Source organism: Thunnus albacares, chromosome 14 (genome assembly GCF_914725855.1).
Source record: "Thunnus albacares chromosome 14, fThuAlb1.1, whole genome shotgun sequence".
Classification (NCBI taxonomy): Eukaryota; Metazoa; Chordata; class Actinopteri; order Scombriformes; family Scombridae; genus Thunnus; species Thunnus albacares.
The window spans coordinates 963,761-985,110 of NC_058119.1; the positions used below are offsets into that span (position 1 = coordinate 963,761).

The 21,350-nt window shown below is 39.2% G+C and overlaps 1 protein-coding gene across 2 annotated transcripts in view; it reads left to right on the forward strand.

Annotated features, from left to right (window-relative positions):
- Nucleotides 1-15,538: 15,538 nt before the first annotated feature.
- LOC122997140 (heterogeneous nuclear ribonucleoprotein L-like) overlaps nt 15,539-21,350 on the forward strand; it is a 57,222-nt gene continuing 51,410 nt past the window's right edge. Inside the window, exon 1 of one of the 2 annotated variants that reach the window (XM_044373142.1) lies at nt 15,539-16,070. In XM_044373142.1, the coding sequence (XP_044229077.1) occupies nt 15,843-16,070 (228 nt within the window). In that variant the 5' untranslated portion in view covers nt 15,539-15,842. The remainder of the gene's footprint in view (nt 16,071-21,350) is intronic. The other variant, XM_044373141.1, reaches the window with a different exon arrangement.

The following is a 21,350-nucleotide window of genomic DNA, read 5'->3' on the forward strand; positions in this document are numbered from 1 at the left end:
CTGGTAGGATCCTTTTGTTAGGTGGAGTGGAGACAGTGGATCCAAATACAGAAGACTGTAGACAGAGCAAGGCTGAAGAATGACTTCTTTATTTTACACTTGTGCAGGCAAACACAAAGCTCAGAGTGAAACAGAATAGAGAACAAAAGATCTGAGCTGAAAACCAGGAATTAAATACAAACTAAACTGACAAGCTGGTGAGTTGCAGGTGGAATAGGAGAACACGAAGGAACTGATGGGGATGCTGGCTGGGGAGTCACAGGATGCAGGGAGGGGGTAACGAGTCTTGACGCAGGGCAGGTGTGGAGCACAGGAACACAGAGGGGAAACACAGCAAACAGAAAACCAAAAAACCCAGAAAACACAATATAATCAAGCACAAACCGTGCCAGAGCTCACATGAACAACTTAAATAAATGCACAAGTCACATCGGGCACACACAGCACAAAAAAACTTGAGCATAGATTGCTGTTGACAAACACATGAATTAATCAGTCTGTCAAGCAGAGTGGCTTGCATATTAAGGCTGCATGTAACAACATAAATTGAACTAAAAGACAACTGCAGCTCAACAAAACATAGTTATTGTTTCAGTTCACTTTAGCACTTAGTTCCTAAGAGAGTCAATGTAGCAAGCAGAAGTGGTCCAATTGTCCAGCGCCCCCAACAGTGAAGCCCAAATTGTCAACACCAAATAAGGGAGCGCAGAGACAGTATTAAAACATTTTAAAGGATCAAGAGGGCACAGTAGGTTTGTCTCACAAGACACAAACAAAAAAACAGAAAAGGACAATGGGACAAAATTTGTTGTTTGGTTTTGGTTTCATTTCTATTCCAAATGCTGATTTGAAGAGGAGAACAGGTTAGTGTTATCAAACAATGTGTCTTGGGTGCGTTCACACCTGTATTTAGAGCTGTCCACTTGTGATCGGATCACCCGAGACACATGTTAATGCCAGGTGTAAACAGGGCCAAATATGGCACAGCTCAATCAGCACCTCACTGGTCACCTGGTCAGTATCACAAAAATGTTAAGGAATTACAAATCCTAGGACAGAACTCCCCATGCACAGCCAGTATTTTCAGTCAGGTGCTGGTCGGTCGCAGGAACATATAAGGTGAAAATCAAAATTAACCACCGCACACTGTAATGACTTTACTGTGACTTTATTAAGAGCAAACAACGTGTTTCGTCTGTAGCTTCTTCAGGTTCGCTCAGTACTCACAGGTGTGATAAATAAATCTGAGTCACATGACTAATTATTATAGTTATTATAGTGAACATTTTACAAAGGGTAAGAAAATGAAAATATACATATTACAAAAAGCATGACGTGATTAATGTTACACAAAGTTACAAGAATTGCACCATTTTATATAATTAAACTTCATTACTTCCCGTAAACAACTGACTGAATAGGATGAGTAAAATTCCCTAAGCAGAATGGACTACAGGTCCTACAGCTGTCCCTCTACATCACTAAATGGGAAGGGTGAGTGCCAGGGGACCTAGTGGCTCATCTCTCCCTAAGAGTCCAAATAGCCTGTGGAGAGAAATACAAGTTAATATTTACATATCTCAGACAAAAACTCAAATCCTGTGTTTCATAAAGTTAATATACTCATATCACAGAAAAGAGCTCAAATACTATGTATCATATGATTAACATTTTCATATCACAGAAAAGAAATCCTGTGTTTCATTAAGTCCATAAGGTTCAATAGTATTCAATTCATAAATCCAAAACGCCTCCCTTCTTAAGAACTGGTTAATCAAATTACCACCTCTTGGATTGGGTCACACCCTTTCAATGCCGACAAATTTGAGGGAAGTAGCTGACCCATGGTTTTTCTCCTTGTACTGTCTAGCAATGGCATAATCCATATTACCATTTCTAATGGCAGCCTTATGTTCAGCAACGCCTAGTTTGAGATGGGGCTTTGTTTGGCCTACATACATTAAGCCACACGGGCATTTCAAGATGTAAATGACATGTGTAGAGAGACGGTTAATGAATTCTTCTATGTCATATTTCTTTCCTGTATGAGGGTGATTAAATGTCTTGGTATCAAGTGTGTTTGAACAGTGTGCACATTTTCCACATCTATAATTTCCATACACTTGTTGAGAAAGCCAATTTGTTTGTGTAGGTTCCTTATACATAGAATTGACAACAGTATCTCTGACATTTCTGCCTCTTTTGAAGCAGAAACGAGGTCTAGAGGATGACAAATGATTCAAACTTGGGTCACATTCTAGGATTTTCCAGTGTTTGTTTATAATCTCTTTGACTTGGATAGATGCCATACAATATTCAGACGCAAAAGTTACCCTGTTTTCAATGTGCTTAGGGGGAGGATATAATAATACTTCCCTATCCACACAGTTAGCTTTATCAACAGCTTGATCAATGAGTGTCTGGTCATATCCCTTTTGTCTAAAACATAGAGACATTTCTGTAGTCTTAGTTTGATAATCCTCTTCTTTACTACATATTCTTCTCAACCTCACAAACTGGCCATATGGGATGTTGCTAATCACATGGTGAGGGTGGAAACTTGTAGAGTGTAGAATGGTGTTTCTGTCAGTTTCTTTACATTACAAATCCTGTCCATTTAATACAATTTTATTTTATTTTATTAATTTAAAAAAGAAAAACTGAATGTTTGACTAATTAAACTAAAATGAAAGGTCCATTTTTAAACCTGCAGTGCAGAACTTCATCTGTTACATTCAAGCCCTTGCCAAACGAGTTCACACAATGCTGATTAAGCCTATCACCACCAGATAAATCTTTAAGTATTTCACAGTATACCAGAATTTTTAATATGGTGTTGGGATGAATGCATATTGCCCATGCTCTGCCCATATAGCATGCGCAGTATGCATTCATCAGCACCAGAGAATTTTGCCGGCTGAGCAGCTAACTCCCAGTTAGCCCTCTGCTAACTTAAATGGGGATAAAATAATTTAATCATGTGGCTCTTCTAGACTTTCCAAATGTTATCAAGGATATGATCAAATCCTGATGGTGAAACAAGTCATTTCTCGGGGGTTGTGTGACACTCAAAACAATTTATCCACCGTTTTACAGCCGCAACAGTAGAGACAGAGGAGGCTACGGCAGAGCCTGTGATGTAAGCACGTGTCAACAATGTTTTTGTAATTACTCTCACTGCCAGAAGGGGGAGACAAAAGTCCCACACTCCAGCTTTAAGAATGAACTGCAACAAAAGTCAGTACAGCCTTCATTAGTGAGACTCCATTCTTTTATTTTTCAATATTTGGTATTCCCGCCTTTATTTTTGATGACAGATTCGATCCCCCAGGGCATGGATGATAATAGTCTTGCACAGATCTGTGGAAAAATGTTCTGTTATTCTTCACAGATGAATCTTTTGCTGGAGGGATCTTTTTGCTCTACTTTATGCTTTAAAATACTCCAAAGATGTTCAATTGGATTCATGTCAGGGGACATACTTGACCAGGTCGTAGTTTTCACTTTTTTCTTCTTTAAAAACTCTTGTGTGATTTTTGCAGTGTGTTTTCTTGAGACTGGGAGTCATCTTTTCATTCAGTATTTGGGTATACAAACTTTCATTCATAATGCCATCTATAAATGTCATCTCCCCTTCACTTTTCGCACTCAGCAGCCCCATATCCTCACACTCCCACCTCTACGTTTCATGGTCAGCACTATGCAGTCACTGTGGTAGTCCTGGTGCCAAATGATCCAAACAAATTTATTTTGGTTTTAACTGAACAAAGAATGTTCTGCCAGTATTCAGCAGGCTTCTTTTCATGTTCTTTGGCAAAGTTTAATCTTGCAATTTTGTTTGTTTTGTGAGCAATGGTTTTCTTTTTGGATGTTGTCCATAGAGGTTGACTTCATGCAACTTTTATTGCACTGAGGTTTAATTTGCAGCCTTTATTTTTAATTTAGTCTATCTAGGCTATTTGTTTTTAATTACAAATGCACTCCACCCTAAATATACTACAATTATTGTAAGATAGAAGATACAATGTTGAATCATTTAACATTTTAGTGATAATGCACAGGGGTGTACTCAGTTTTGTTATATACTGTATACTGTACATAAAGACACTTGTAACTTTTGGTTAAAAAAAAAATCAATAGAGGAATAGCGTGGGCAATGAAAAAGCTAACAGGTAGCATCTCCCTAGCATCCTGTAAGGCTAAACGCTCAGTTCTGGAGTTATCTGTACCTGGCATCTACAAGTGGTGACATTAATACCAAGTAGGGTTGCAGAGGTATCACAGTATAGGCTACTATGGGGTGAAGAGTGACAGTTATCATACCATGTACATTTGCTTATTACCAGTTTTGTAAAACAAACCAAAAAGAATGCAACGGAGCGGAGAATCTCACCTGCATGTGCATCTCCTTTCCTCCTCGACAGCCTGTCAGACTCAGGCCTCGGCAACACACATATGCAGCAAAGAAATGGCAAAGAGGAGCGAAACTGATGCCACCAATCCCATCCCCCAAAAAGAAGTTGAAATCAGCAGTGTAAGAATATTTTGGATATCGCAAAAAAAATGAACATGGAGTTGTCATTGAGGACAGATATCCAATTTGTAAAAAATGTGGACACAAAGTGGCTGCCAGGAGGGAACACTACCCTCTGTGCAGATCAAAGTAAATGTTCTATCTATAACTGTAATCCTTAACGAAAAACGTGCACATTTGAACATCGGTCATAAAATGTGCTATTGAAATAATTTTCCACATCACAGCTCCCGAATACATCTGCATTGTCTGTCCATTCAGTAACCTCTGACTTACAAACAGACACGCGCTGACCCTGATCTGACCCCATAAAGAAACACATACAAACTTTCCTGGCTTGGGGGGCTGACATAAGTGAATGTGTGAGAGAGTCAGTATTAAAATCCGCTGGCCAAGTAAGCCAAATATTTGATCATTTTCAGGCAGAAATCAAAATAATGGAGGGTTTGTGTGTGTGAGCATCTGGGCTAACTCAGCTGATACATGAACCAACACATGTTACCTCTTCCACTGAAACCATTATTGATTTGATTTGATAAATACCACTGTTGGGACTCAATCAGGAGCAGGTTTGGTTATTAGCAATAAAGTAGTCCCACTACATAAAAAAGGAAGCAAATACAACCCAAGCAACTACAGACAAGTATCCATTTCAAGTGCTCTTTCAAAGATAATCGAAATAATTGTACAGGAACAGATGAATGAATACATTTCAAACAGTAGGCTAACCTTTTATATGAGCTGCAATCAGGTTTTCGAGAACATGCTGGCTGTATCTAACAGACCTTATTAGAAGAGAAGTAGATGAACGGAAGTTTTGTGGTATAGTCATGCTGCATTTGCAGAAAGTATTTGATACAGCAGGTCACAGCATTTTGTTAATGAAATTAAGAGCCATGGGTTTCAGAGGGCTGTACCTAAATTGGGGCCAGTAATACCCATCAAATTGTACCTAAATGGTTGATGTTAATGGGATCCTTTCAGATTCAAGAATCATGGGATGTGGGGTGCCACAAGGTGGTATCCTGGGTCCTCTATACATTTTGTTATATATAAATGACTTAAAAGCAGCCGCCTCATGCAATCTTTTTTTGTATATATATATATTTGTGTATGTATATGCTGATGATTCTGTTGTATTGGTAGCACTGGTCTTTTTGGTTCTAAAATAAAATTAGCAAGGTCACCAGGTTTTAAGGTCAAAGTTGGAGAGTTCCATATAACTGCTTGGCTGTTATATGGAACAGGTTTTTATCAGGTGAAAATATAGCCTTAAAATCCCTCACCAAAAAAATCAAAGAATTAAATTTTTAGCCAGACAAGCTATCTTTCTTGACAGCTCAATTCTTCAAACACTAGGTGGAGCTCTAGTTCAAAGTCATTTTGATGACGCTGCCATCTCTTGGTACACTGGATTATCACTACACCTCAAAAACAAATTACAAAAGGCTCAAAATAAATTGATAAGGGTTATATTAAAAGTCCATCGACATACACATCTTGATCCTGCACATTTTAAAAAGCTTAACCGATTGACAGTGGGAAAAAAGAACCATTCATATTAAGACATTGCTCATCTACAACATTGTTAAAAAAAATGGCACTCAAGTACTTAATTATTTCTCACTACTAAGAGACAATAATGGCTACTTTACAAGAGGTAGCATAACAGATTTAATACCTTTTCGATTTAATAGCCTGATGGGCAAAAACAGATTTCTGTACAGTGCAGCAGTCCAGTGAAATAATCTGCCCACAAATCTGAAGAGAAGAGAAAGGGAAAAAGGGAGAAAGTGACATAAAGTGGCAGTGACCAGCCAGGTAAAAGAGGGAGTGACATAGGAATAACCTTGCTACAAATGGTTAAAATTGAAGCAGCAGACATTGATATACTGACTTTTAGTCCCTACAATGTGTTAAGCTCCAAAAATACTGGATCCTACCATTCCTATAATGCAACATTGGACCCTGACTGGTAGGTAACCATCAATGTCTTTCAAACTCCACACACAGATGCTTTCTGTCACTACTTTGTCATCTCCAAGTCCAAGTCCAAAACCTGATGACATCACTATATGACATCATCAGGATTATTTTGTCAGACTTGAGAAAGCTTCCTCAGAGCTGCAGCAGACATCATACAGCTATTTTCACAGACTGAGTAGTACTAACCATGACTAGTAAACTGACCTTTATATATAAAACTGGTGGACTACCCCTTCAAGAAAAGACAGGATAGTTAAATTCAACACACCCCTGACATTCTTGACTGCAGTCTTAGGTAAAGGCGATATGAATCCTGCCCACACACCAGGCAGACTGCATTCTTGGCCCGAAACACAAGTGGAGGAATGGTCTGTTTCTGCCAATCAGATGTTATTTCCTGATGGTTTTGATAAATGACTTCACAAAACAAGCCTGGAAAACACAGCTGTTCTTAAAATGAAATTAAAAACTGCCATTTCCATTACATGCACCTTTGATGGAAGTTAAAATCATAACTTAAATTGAATTCAAATGCAAATTTAAAATTCACTTCATCTTTTTAAATCATCAAATTATCTGTCAGTAGATCTTTTATTTTCATATAAGCAGTAGTGATTGATTTTCAAATGTAAAGATGAAACGTACATTTTTTGTGATTTCACGTGTACAGCCCCAAACATCCATATGAAAGGTTTACAGGCTACGGTGTATATTTTTGAAGAACTGTGGGGAGATAAATTGAAATACTTGGGAATAGACTGAATATGCACTATCTCTCTCTATAATTTCTCTATATAAAGCAAGGAATCTCTGTTGTCTGTTTATCTGCCTGTATGTATGTTTGTCCTTCGCATATTTAAAAAAAACGTTTATCCCATCTGCCTCATACCTGGGAGATGTATTGCTGGGGACCCAAGGAAGTGAAGTGTTGAGTGTGAAGTTCTTTGGATGAGCAGTTCTCAAGAAATATATATAAAAAATACCTCATAAACAACATTGATTTGCTTCTTCTGCCCATGGAGTCAACAAGTGGAAATATGGACAGTGCCACTCTGCCATTGTGGTTGGAGGTGGGATTATGTCTGTAGTTATAATGACTTGAAAAAGTTTAAGAGACTCAAGCTCTACTATTGAACTGTGTACTGTGAACGAAACTTGGTATGTACATTCAAGACTTACGGCAGGATGTGTCAGACACGTTTTGAATGGGCACTTCAGTTCATCTTACTAAAAAGCAAGGAATCTCTGTCTGACTGTCTGTCTGTATGTATGTGTGTCCTTCGCATATCTCGAGAACAGTTCATCTGATCAACTTCACACTTGGCGAGTGTATTGCTGGTGATCTGAGGACGTGCAGTGTCAAATTTGGTGCAATTTGGACACGCAATATGTTTAATAAACTTAGAATAAACTAGCAAACAAGCCATTTACCTCTGTGTCTGAGTGCAGTGGGGGCTGTTTGATATAAACAGTCACATCACAGCAGGACAGGACTTCTGGGCTCTGACTCAACTTCACACTTGGTGGGTGTATTGCTGAGGACCCAAGGAAGTGCAGTGTTGATGGTAAATGGACTGTATTTGTAATGCGCCTTTCTAGTCTTCCGACCACTCAAAGCGCTTTTTACACTACGAATCACATTCACCCATTCATAAGCGGAATGGGTACCATGCAAGGTCCCAACCTGCCCATCAGAGGAAACTAATAATTCACACTCATTCTCACACTGATGGCACAGCCATTAGGAGCAATTAGGGGTTAAGTATCTTGCCCAAGGACACATCGACATGCATACTGGAGGAGCTGGGAATCGAACCACCAATCTTCCGATTAGTGGACAACCTGCTCTACTTCCTGAGCCACAGCCGCCCCAAAGAGTGTGAAGTTGTTTTGGACACGCGACACGTTTAATTAACGGAATAAACAAGTGAACAGCTAGCCACTCAGCTCAGTGTCTGAGTGCAGTAGGGACTATTTGATATAAACATCATATCACAGCAGGGTGGGGCTTCTGGGCTCTGACTTGCTGAGCAGGACAAAGGCTTGCACTCAGTTAAAGTGCCTGAGCGAGAAGAACAAGCATACACAGAAGAAAAAACAGAGGTGGAGGCAGTAAAACCAGCCAATAGGAGTACACATGTTTAAATGGCAGCAGAATCAACCAATGGAAGGCTGTGAACTGCTTCTATGGTTCAACCTCTGTTAAGTCTCACTGGTGAAGTTTCTGTCTGGATTCAACCATTTAATTTATTAATTCATTATCATTTTAATTGCTATGTTTTTTGTCAGTTGTTACATACATATGTGGTTCTCCAGAAATAATAAGCAATCGGCCCATTCCGAACAGGCACATTTTGAACGGGTACTGCACTAGTATACTGTAATTACCAATATCAAATTCCAAATGTAACTGGTATGCCATCTGTCAAATATAATTGAGGAAACAATATGGATCTTGATCACAGTTCAGGTCCTATACATAGTCAGAACAGGACAACACTGGAATCTAAGTGACAAAAGCCTTTTTATTAATATGACTAGGTTAAAACCTAGCATATGGCTAGATTGTGTATGAAATAGAGGTGTAAGGGTATGCTAAAGTTATTTCAGAGTAGAATAAATATAAGATGTGACATCCTATGCTTTGCCAAAAGGTTCCCCTCAGGTGTGTAGTCTGGCTTTCACAACATGAAATCAAAAGAAACAAAATGAGTGCAATCCGAGCTCTCATTCAACTTTGTTATTATTTTTATTTTCAGCAGCAGGAGTAAAACCCTAAGAAAAAATAAGGGCCTTGACATTGATGAAGCAGTCATATGCTAGATTGTATGTTGCCACTGCTTTCAGTTTTGAAAATTGACCAACCTTGGTCTCGTAGCTTCTGCTTCTACTTTGTGACAAGGGTTCCTTTGGACCTGTGACAAATTTGAACTGTGATAAACTATGTTAACTCTGTCTTATCTGTCTATCTGATACTGTCTTCTTGCTCCCTCCCCCTGTCCTCTTCTCCTTTCTCCTGTCCTGGTCATGAAAAGGATGCAATCAGCACATGCCAACCAAAATCTAACCAAATGTCTCATTTTTTGATGTGATGATTATATCATAAACACATATTTATCAGTTATTTTATACATAGACTTGACCAATTATTTGAACACACCAACCAATATCAGATTATACAAAAACAAACCATTAATGCACTATTCCATCACAGTGATTACAGGTTAGCTCTTTGCATTTTGATATATGATATAATTCCTTTTGGAAGATAAATGTTGCTTTCATAGATGAAATATTACAATTGCAGCTGCCACTTTAGTTTGTCTAAATGTAAAGTGAAGCTTCATGTTTTTACTGAACATAACAACAGCGCTGCCTCTGGGGCTCTATATGTACAGATATCACCAAATTTCAATAAATATAAATGTATTAAAATGAACAGATCAGTCTACATTAAATTTTGTTTTATTTTATTAACAGTTTGGATTTTTATTAAAGCTACATTACTGACTGAATAACATAATTTACTGCATCTCTCTGTCAATGAGGTCATTTTTGAGCTTTGAGTTGAGATTATTTTGTCACATATACTATACATATCCATATACCATGTAGTTGGAATGCACTACATACTCAATTTGACATCATACTTTGTATGAATAGTAGGGGAGACCAGGGACAGTTGTAACACTTTTTGCAATTTTCCTGATAAATCAAAAAATATTTACACTGGAATAGCCCATTTGCTTTCTCTGGGAGTTTGCAAATGTGGCTCCTTTTTGTAAGCAAGAAGACACTCTGAGTGAGCCTGTGCAGAGTGAGTGTAATCACTGTAGCTTGTCTCTGATTGGAGGAATTCAAGATGTTACAACCGTCCCATGTTACAACTGTCCCTGGTCTCCCCTACGTTACTAGGCGGTTCCGAACAGAGCCAGTCAGTCAGTCAGTCATCCAGTCACGGACAATTATAGGGCTGGCCCGCTGTTGTGGTCCAGCCAAAAAACACACTTGTAGGGAAGTTGCTGTGCAAAACAGTCATGAGGAAGTGTGCAACCATTCTCAAACTGTGTGTGTGTGTGTGTTGTATTGTTCCCTGTCATGAAGCCACAACGTTAAGCAGAGACCAATTGCAGCCAGGGGGAAGTGGAATCCTACATGATGTCAGACCATGCAGTGTGTGTATGAGTGAGAGGAATAGTAAGCTAAAACAGAAATGACGGAGATGGATCGAGAGTATACAGAGGAAAATGTTGCTATACTGTCTGTATTCTTCATTCTGAGATTCTAACTCATTTTGAATTCCCTTTCTTCCCTTTGTGACTATATTAATGTTATACTTAAATAATAATAAAGTCCCTGTAATAATTTTCACCTGTTTTTGTTGCTCTAGAATAATGTGATCTATACCAGTCAGTGCCAAACATGTAGGTGTAAATCTGCCCAAAGAACAACATGTCTCTTAAAAAAATAATGTTGAAAAGAAGGAATGATGTGAAGGGATAGAGAGCCTGCAGCATGAGTGGGAGAAAGACTGTGGTTTTTAGCTGGACTCCATAACAGTAAGAGGAGAGTGGGACTGTGCATGAATCATGTGGAACTGCTCTGGAAGCAAACTGCATTGCAAGCAAGATTTTAGTTTTAAAATTCACCTGTTTTTATTTATTAAATGTCAAAGTAGTGCTCAGAGAATCTCCAATGAACGGACATCACACTTGCCTAAATTAATGTTACCCACTGATGACTTCTTAATTTCAGCTGTATTCTATTTTAATTATATATGCTCTCCCAGTAGGTGATGTCATTCATAGGTATGGCATTGTCTACCATTTTTATGCTGATCATACACACTATATGTCCTGGTAAAGCCTGAAAACCCCACTAGCTGCACACAGAATGCAGCAGCCAGACTACAAACACAAAAACCAAGATAAGATATTACTCCCCTCTTAATATCTCTACATTGGTTACCAGTTTATTAAACAGTGATATGTGGTGGCAGCGTGCAGGGTTGGGCAACACAGTTGAAACCAGTGTCACAATATTAATAGGGATACATGTTCTTTTAATCTTGCAAACCAACTTCTTCTATTGTTTCTTTACTACTAAACCATAACCCACAGGCAGTCCATAATGTTACCAGAAATGAATCTCATTATCAGTTCCTTCATTACATTAAAACTATTATCAAGTATTCATGTTATATATTTAGAGAAATGCCAAGGTCAGTATTACACAGCAAGGAGACTAGAAATGAAGTGGTGTCCAGAACAGTAGCTCGGATTTAAATATGGACTTCCTGCCAGTGTATGAAAACTCACTCTCAAAGTGTGTTGTATGTTTTCATGCTCCTTTAATTACTCACATTACCCTTTCCACTCCCCACCCATGATTAATGTGCATGTGTGTCTGTGTGTGTGTGTGTGTGTGTATCACACCCTTTAGAAAGTCTTAAGTGAAAGGATAATTTGAACAATCTCATCTTTCATCTGCACTCTTGTCCAACAGGCCAAGCTGCCTGAAAGCTGATCTGAATCACAGCATTGGCGTGAAAACAGGCGGCATGGGAAAGACCAGACACAGAGGAGATTAAACATGTCTGCAGTGTTAGACAGGGAGGAACAGGAAGTGACTCTACTATATTGCTTTATCCCATCACTGCCAGACCCCACAAACACACATACATAAACATATATAGTACAGGTAGAAAAACATACACACATTTATACTGACATAACAGACTTGTTCAAAGGCTGGGACTTTGACAGTGACTGCCTTAAATGTTAAAATATTTCATCTCTGACACTGTAATTTTGCAAGACTTCTGCAAGGGTTGTGTCATAAAGGAAGTGGACAGTATATAAACATGAACAAGGATTTTTTTTTAAAGGAGCAGTTCTGCATTTCTGCAGTTTTCATTATTGGTACCATTCTGGTACTAATGAGCCTACGTGAAATAATGAACAGGCTTTTCATATTATATTGCATGTTGGTTAGTAGTTTTAAAAAGTTAAAGCCTGATTCATACTACATGCAAGTGCTGTTGTGAGCATTTATACTAGCATGGTGATGTGTCTGCGTCGCTCTGCAATTACACTGCCAAAACACTAGTTGGCGGTGGGGTTTGTATGCCACTGTATTAAGTTTCTTTGTGTACTTCAAACAATGGCAACTGCAACTTAGCAGATCATGTTGGAGTTGAAGTTAATAAATGTTGAACAACAGTTACTTTTACTGAAATTAATGCAATGCATTATGGTGTGTGCGACCATTGAACATATTGAGAAAAACTGAACTGTTGAAATATCACTGATGGAAACAACAGGGGAATAGCTAATTCAATAATAGCTAGCCACAAGAGCACAGATAAAACATTTATAGTTGAAAGAGGAAACTAGTATGAGAGATAAGCAGAATGTCTTAATATAGGAGTGCAGATCGTGCAGATTTATGCAATGTCGAGTGCAGATCGTGCAGATTTATAGTGCTGCAGAATTGGCACTAAACTCTTTTTTGGTCATACTGAAATTGTGACCTGATGATGGTGCTGGATGAAAAGTCAGAGGATCATCAAAGTGATTACAATTCATCCTGAAGAGATATCTGAACCAAGTTTCATGGCGATCCACCCACTGGTTGTTGAGATATTTAACTAAAAACCACAAATGAGGTGGTGCTGAAATGTCAGAGATTACAATTTATGAATGTACCAACTCAGCAAACATAGAGACGAGAGAGTATGACCATTGTCTGGCTGCTGTCTGAACCTTTGAGGCGCAGCAGTAACTCCTGGAAATTCTTGTCTGAGGTGAAACAGAGGTTTGAAATAACAGAATTTCATCAGCATTGCTGTAACAGAACATACACGCTAACATAGAAGCAAACTCTTACAATAAATAGTGATTTTTATGATTTCACTTTTCTGTGCATGTCGTGGCTATTTGACTAGAATCATTTTTGGCCACGTACATAATGTCACTGTCCCATGAATATTTGCTGGGAAATTTCATGGCAATCTATGGAATATTTAGTGGGAATGGATATCACCAACATTGGCATTCCTAGAGCCACACCACTAACGTAGCAACATCAACAGAACTTGATGAGCATAAAACCTGTGGGCAATGAAAAACATATCTTCTGATGAGTCTTTGAGCATTTTCCACCTGACATTGTAGGCTTATGTACCCTGTGGTATGTCTAATTTGGTCTTTGGGGTAATGGCCACACAGCAGGTCAGAAGGTGTAAAGCCAATGGAGGCCTTAGGGACTTCCTGGACCACCAGCTGTCTGACTATAGGTGGTACATTTATGTATGCAGCTTTTTTAATTTACCAGCTCATCAACCAGCTACTGTATGAAAGGATACCTTCATCTGTCAGCATGTCCCTGGGAATACTGACATGGGAGAAGAGAAAGATGAGCTCCCATGTGTCTGCTCCGGAGGTGTCCTTAAATAGAAGGACATCCTCTGGATGTCACAGTGTAATCAGGTGTAAATGGGATGGATCCAGCTGGAGCTCAGCTCTGGCTTCTGGCTTTAACAGGGAGTTAACCTCTCTCTAGAGACAGTCTCTCTCACAGGAGATGGGAGAGCAAACAATATAGTGTTCCTTGTTGTGTTACTCTGTTCATCAGCTCCTGACTCACTCCCCAATGTCACATTCATTTTAAGAATAAACTTGAAAATGAAATGACCATTCTATTCAGTTGTTCATTAAGCTGTTTCACACATTCTCTGCAGGTCAGTGACAATACAACAAACACTGGGCAGTGTGTTCCAATTCCAATAAAATCATACAGGATCAAATGAATTGTGGGCACATATAAAGACTAATATAATTAATAACAAGAGAAAGTTGTGGTGCTTGACATACAGAATATATTATTTGATTTAGGAAAAGGATATGGACATATGTGTGTTATTATATATGTAGTCTGTGTGTTGAATGTTATATTCTGTTGTACTCTATTCTGTTGCGTCATGTTATATAAAATAAATTGTAAAATGGTGGTTAGACAGCAGCAGAAAGACCCTACAAAAGAAAAAGTCTTTCATCTTCGAAGAGGCAATTTGCATTTTGGGTCTAACAAAAAGATGCTATTGGTTTGCATTATGGGAAATGAAGGATCCAGCGTTTTTTGAGATTGATCCACATAGAAAGTAAAAGACACGCTATCTCAGCCTCTGCTGCTCAATTTTCACTTCTTAAAAATCTGTCCCTCTCAAGTCCCACAAATTTAAGGACTTTCAATAGAAAATGGCTGAAGTACTGTACCCCCTTTAAAAAATGTTCCTGCGACAAAAGAGAAAAAACAATTATTGTTCTCTATACATTTGCCTTGACCTTTTTGGGGGGATGTTCTAGCCTAGTTACAGCAATGTCCAAAGAGCTGTCAGCAAGGACAGTGCCTTTAGTAAAGCCTAAAGATTTCTGGTGAGAAATCAAGACAGACATGATGGATGATAGAGAAAATAGGCACAGATGCAGCAAAACACGCTCATACAGACACTGTCTCTCTATCTCTCTCTGTCTTCTTTCCTTCTCTGTAGAGCAGAACAATTTTGAAAAAATATCTAATTGCGATTATTTTGACTGATTCAGCAATTGTGATATAATTTGCAAAATTAGAGGGAATAATAATTTTATTCCAATTTTCATTGAAAAACATTAAAATGATTATTGAGTGATTTTTTTTGCGGGGATCTGTACCAAACAGAGATGTTTTCTTAAGTCTGTAGAACATGATGTGTAGGCCAGAATATCTTTGCAGCAAAGTACCTAATTTAAAATGTTTTTGTGACACACATTTCGCCTTTTACAAATATTGCGTCTCCTAAGATTTGAAAATTGCAGTAGGCCATATTGCGATTTCGATAAAATTTCGATTAACTGTTCAGCTCTACTTCTCTGCAATTTTCTGTCTGTCTCTGTTTTTATCTTGCCCACCATTCCCTGCTCTGCGCACTCCTCTGCAGAGCGTGGAGAGTTGTCTGTTGACGCATCAACGCTGGCCAATCACATGCCGTGTCTCCAATGTGCAGGATCAGACTGACCAATAAGAAAACATCACGGGGCGGGATGCGTTCAGTCCACTCACACCTCCACACGGAGAAAATCACTGGTGTTGGAGAGCGATCGAGAGCCAGGCAAAACCCGAAAGTGGAGCCGCCTAACGGGGACAGATAGCCTGCACACACCGGGAGACACAGACCGAGACAGGGAGGGTGCTTTTTGAAGAGAGAACTGCTACCATGGACATGTCAGTGTGAGCAGCTCCAGACACAGTCCCGCTCTCCAACAGGCTCACCGCGGCCGCGAGCATGTCGACGGTAGAAGGAGCCGGCCAGAGAGAGGAAGGGGAGTACGGAAGGGCGGCAAAGCGGCTGAAAACGGAGGAGAGGGAGACAGAGGCGGAGGAGAAAGAGGAGGGGGAAGAGGAGCTGGAGGAGGGGGAAGATTCGGACTCCAGCTCGCTCCCCGGTAATGGAGAGTCAGCGGCGGACAACCGGGCCCGGTGGAGCGCCAGCCAGTACGGAGCAGGACGGAGGGTAAGGATAAAAATATTATCTAACGTTACCCTGCAGGACAGCATCACAGACGTCCGCGTGCGTGGGCGCGCGCCCGTGTGTTTGCTGCTGCTGTCACTGAGTGAGCATCTCCAACCTGTCACACTACAGCTTACTGCATATCATTACTGCTCACTCACACAGGATGGCTACCCTGAAGATCTAGCTTACATATGAGTTTCTACATTCAAACTATGAATTACCCGACATGCCATTTAAACATTGCTACACAACAATTCCACTATAAAGTATAAAGTTTACAGTATACCTGCACAATGTGGAGAGAAAGGCTGTATATTACATCATAGCCTATGAAATTGTGTTGTATTATTTTCTAATAATTATGTTCTTTTTTATAAAATTTCTGTTTTCACCCAAATATAGAGATGCTTCTCTTCTGTTTTGGCTCAGTTATTTGGGGTTAAAGATGTTCTCCCTGATTTTGTTACACTGCAGGTAGGTTGCCAAATGTCTTCCCAGTTAACTGTTGATGGTGTGAAACTCAGCTGTGAACTGTGTTGAGGTCCAAAACGCTATGGTTGGGTTACTGAATGCGGACAGACGTGATCCTCTTAACAAAGAGCCTCTTTGGAGTCGCTGTTAGTCAAAAATGTTTTCTTTTGTTTCTTTTTTGCCTAAGGGATGTCTTGGTCAGGTTTTCTTTCCTGATCCCAAACCCAGGCCTTTAATATTGGATATCTATCATTCTGCCCATTCTAGGTCCAATCTTACATTATTTTAATGATATTTTTATGACATGATGCACCTGCACAGTGCATACTCACGCTACAGTAAAGGGGTTTGCATTGTGTCCATGCCAATCCACACACTGTCTCCTATGTGCATGCTGACCGCAACAACTAATGTGCAGTAGGGCTGCAAGTAACAATTATTTTCATTATCAAATAATCTGTTCATTATTTTCTTGTTTAATTTACTAGTTCTTTGGTCCATAAAAATGTCAGAAAATGGTTAAAAAGGTTGATCACTGTTTCCCAAAGTCCAAGGTGACATCCTGACATGTCTTGTTTTTTCCAAACCAACAGTCCAGAACCCAAAGATATTCAATTTACTGTCATAGAGGACTAAAGAAACAGAAAATCACATTTGATAAGCTGTTATCAGAGAATTAAATTTCTAATTAAAAATGACTCAAAATGATTAAGTGATTAATGCAGTTCTACAAACGCTCTCATCACATGAGTTACCATTGCTCTCTGACACAGGTGAGTGTTGTGGACAAATCTACAGCTAGCACATTGCTAGTCTGGACTGGTTAAATGGATAATACACTGGTGCACAATCATATAACTGGTCTGCACAGGAAGTGACATTTTCTTATGTAAAATAAACAGAAATTATAAAAAATATTTTGCTCTGTGTGTATTCCAGTGAACAGCACACTAGTCATCAAAACTGCAATAGACTGCAGTTGTGATTTTTGACCTTCTATTCAGGGTGATGCTATTTATAACAGAGCTTTACAATAAAAATGGACACGCAGAGCCTTCTTTACAGTCAGGGGCTCAAACAATAGAATCTGTAGTGCTTACATACTGTGGGTGGGAGGACAGCCTTATAGATGGTACAGTACATAGGCTGTTTTGGATTTGACACAGATGTAATGCACTTTTTGTTTGGTCTCTTCATTAGCTGGAAGACCTCTCCTTTTTAAAATTCTGAAACATGTTCTGGCTTTGTTATGGAGGGCGTGAGAGTACATTTAATAGCGCATCTATGAATGTTAATTGGTGCGGTCGCTGAGCAAATCAACAACAAATGATTTACTATCATGCATACATTTTCTAGATGCACCACTCCCTCCACAGTTTTGGTACCACATACACATAGGATACATGAAAACGTGGGGCTCGTAGAGGAGGCTCGATGCTTATCTTTTTGCTGTGGTAAAGCATATGCTACAACCACTTTGATATTCTTACACACTTAACCACAGCCCCAGATACATACAGCTCTCTATCTTTGTAAAGTCATACTTCTGCTGTTACCACTACTAACACTAACAGTAGTACCCCTTTAACTACAACAAAAACATAGTACGTTCTAGCACCCTGTAAGTACAGTACTCCGTAGCAGCACACAGAGTCACTATAAAAACTAATACATCCTACTAAATCCCTAGCAACTGCCCAGAATGCTTTATTTCTTTCTGTATAATGCGTTCAGGGTTGGTAGAGTGATCACTCACAGTGCATATGCTGCAGGCCACATGTAAGTTAAATGCCCTCTATATTACCTGTTGTCTTTATGTAATGCATGATGAAGATGCTTTCTCTCAGACTGCCCCATATATCTTTCATTTTTAAAAGTAGTCTTGTAAGTATTGTATTTAGCTTTGTTGCCAGAGGTGTGATGGTGACCAGTACTTGTGTAACAGGCTAACTCACCTGCATTGTTAACACATGACAGCTGTAAAGCAGCTCACCTGTCTTGTTGAACATGGTGGAGCAACAGTAACCCTGTAAAAGACACAACTGATCTGTACGGATCGCCCCCACAGTTCAGCACGCATGTGAACTGCGGATTAATTGCAAAATTGAATGTCTCAGTGGAGACAAAGTAAGCAAACTACTGTAGCTACAAGTCATGGACAGACAGCGTGTCACTAACATTTGAATTTAGAAGAGCAACGACCAAACCAGCATCTAATGGGTCTAGAAGTGACATTTGCAGGTATGTTTAACGTGCTGCAGCTGAGCAGCTCGTTAGCTATCTAGCTGCATACTGACGTTAGCGGTGCACTTTTCCCCTGGTGAATTGTTTGGTGGCTCGTTTAACAAGCTAAACTGCAGGACAAGACGTGTGTTCATGTTTGTAGTTCGTTTTGATGATGTGGACATAGGCTATTTTTTCATTCACTACCATGTTTAAAGGAAGAAGGTATCATGCCTCATATTGCACTTTAATTTAACAATTGAGTATTGAATATTTTATATATTTTAAGATTTTATTTAAACATTGCACATCTTGAACGTTGTTTTCATTTAAGACCATGGGCAAAAGTTCCTTGCTTGAAGTGTTTTATAGAATAAATAGAAAGCAAAGTTATTTTTGTCTCCCACCTTTTTCTTTTTTGCTGATCTGAAAAATGATCCGAAACTGTGAAACTGTGATACGATCTGAACCGTGAGTTTTGTGGTATGTTGCACCTCTAGTGAAATGTGTTTATCTCACTGGCCCAGCAGTATAACCTGAGCTGGTCCACTGATCACTGACAGGCAGCAGTTGGAAGGTAAGGATATCACTCATATCAGCACTTACTGACGGCAGGAAGTGCCAGATATTCTGATTGTAAGCTGTTGGACTGGTCAGCATGACCTGCTCTGCATAATCTAAAGTAAAGTCAGTTTACAGCCTCCCTCTCACCGTCTCCACTGTCAGCAGCATTATGAAGCACTATCCAATTTGTTTGAGACAATTCTGTTACATGAAATAGAACATTTGTATTTGTCAATACAGTTAATAGGGCCTACTGTGATGGAGTGATTCAGAGGAGTTTTCTCTTTCTTACTTACAGTTTACAGAGGGCCATGTTTATGTGTGGAAAGTGTCATCATGTACAGACATGTGCTCTAAAACCCAGAGCATACACCTTGCCAATTTACAGTAAAAAAACTTCTTTACTCTGCATCTTGTCAAAATGAGTTGTAGAGGTCTATAGGTTACATCTTTTCACTGTGTGCTGTAAAACGTATTTATTTTTCATGTGTTTTCTAAAAGTGTGTGAATATCCATCTATAACTGTTGAGTGTCAGTATCACTGATCTGAGGTCAGGGTTAGAAATAGGCCAGTGTAGATAGAACCGGCAAATGTGGTAAAAAAAGGAAGTCACAGTTATTGACATGAATTGAAAACTTGAGTGATGATGATGATTAAGTTCAGTGATGATTTGATTAAATTAGATTTTCATCATCTGTCACCACTTTCATCAATCATTTTAACATCCCCTGTATCAGTCAAGGTGAGCCCTATTAAAGCTAGAAGTAACGTAAATAAGCTGAGGAGATGAAAAGAGAAGTGAAACCCTGATGAAATTACTTGTGAACTTCAAGATAAATATTGTAGAATGACATGGTATGCTGAAAGCTGATTAAGTGAAAGATGTGGTTTGATTTGTCATGTAGCAAGTGCAGTGTTTCTCATGTACCCCGCTGGCCTGCGCTCACCTTTCCCAAGCACGTCATCATGATGCAACTTTTTGTGTTGAAGAAAAGCACTCTCGCACAGCAGAATGGAGTCTGTCTTCATGATTGTACTCACTTTGTGGCTTATTTGGAGTTGTTTTTGGCGCGGTGATACATGGCGCTCTCACATACCTTATAGATTGATCGATTATACAATACAGTGATTTTCAGTGTCATAAAAATACTTTAGCTACACAACAGAGTAAATCCAAATGCCTCTGAATTTGTCAGCTGTAAGGTAATAGTCTATGCATCATTTAACTTACAGTTAATTTTACTTCTCCATTCTGCCTCAGGAGCATCTGGATTCAGCAGAGAATGTGGTGGGAGCATGTTGTCACCAGCTGGACAGATTATGAATGCAAGATAAATTTTAGGGTGAGAAATACCACATTCTTGCAGTTGTGTAACCACCTCTGGCCACACCTTGAAAGAGAGACAACCACATTCAGGAAACTGGTGCCTGTGGTGCAATATGTGGTGATATGTGTCTGAAGACTGGCCACAAATGTTGAGTTCAGAACCATCTCCCATTTATTTGGGATTGGCCAGTCCACTGCAGTCACTACAGCCAATCATGTAGTCTCTGTAATTGTGAAGAATTTACTTTCCCTCAGAACACCCTCTGAACATGAAATCAAGGTTATTATTCAAGGTTTCCGAGACCGGTGGGGATTTTTTTACAAATGGGGTGTTAATGTTGCACAGGATTAGCCGTGCTACAAATAATCAATAAACGACATTTTCCAAATGATCCTACCTTTACATAAATGCCACATATCATAAAAGTGGTCAATATCTGGTTTCTGTTCCCGGATAAACTTTTGAACCTGGGTGTATGGGTCTGCTACCAGGGAAACCACTTTGACACCAGAACTTTGAAGAAATTCCAGACTCTGGATCAGCCCTTTCTTTTCCATGCAGACACTGTTTCCCACGTCATTGCTCTGTGGATCATAAACAGACATAAAATGTCTTTTAAGTACAGACTTCAAAACTCAAAAATTCAATTGCTCCAAATGTCACAACAGTTTCCCTGTTGCAAGGTTTTTTATT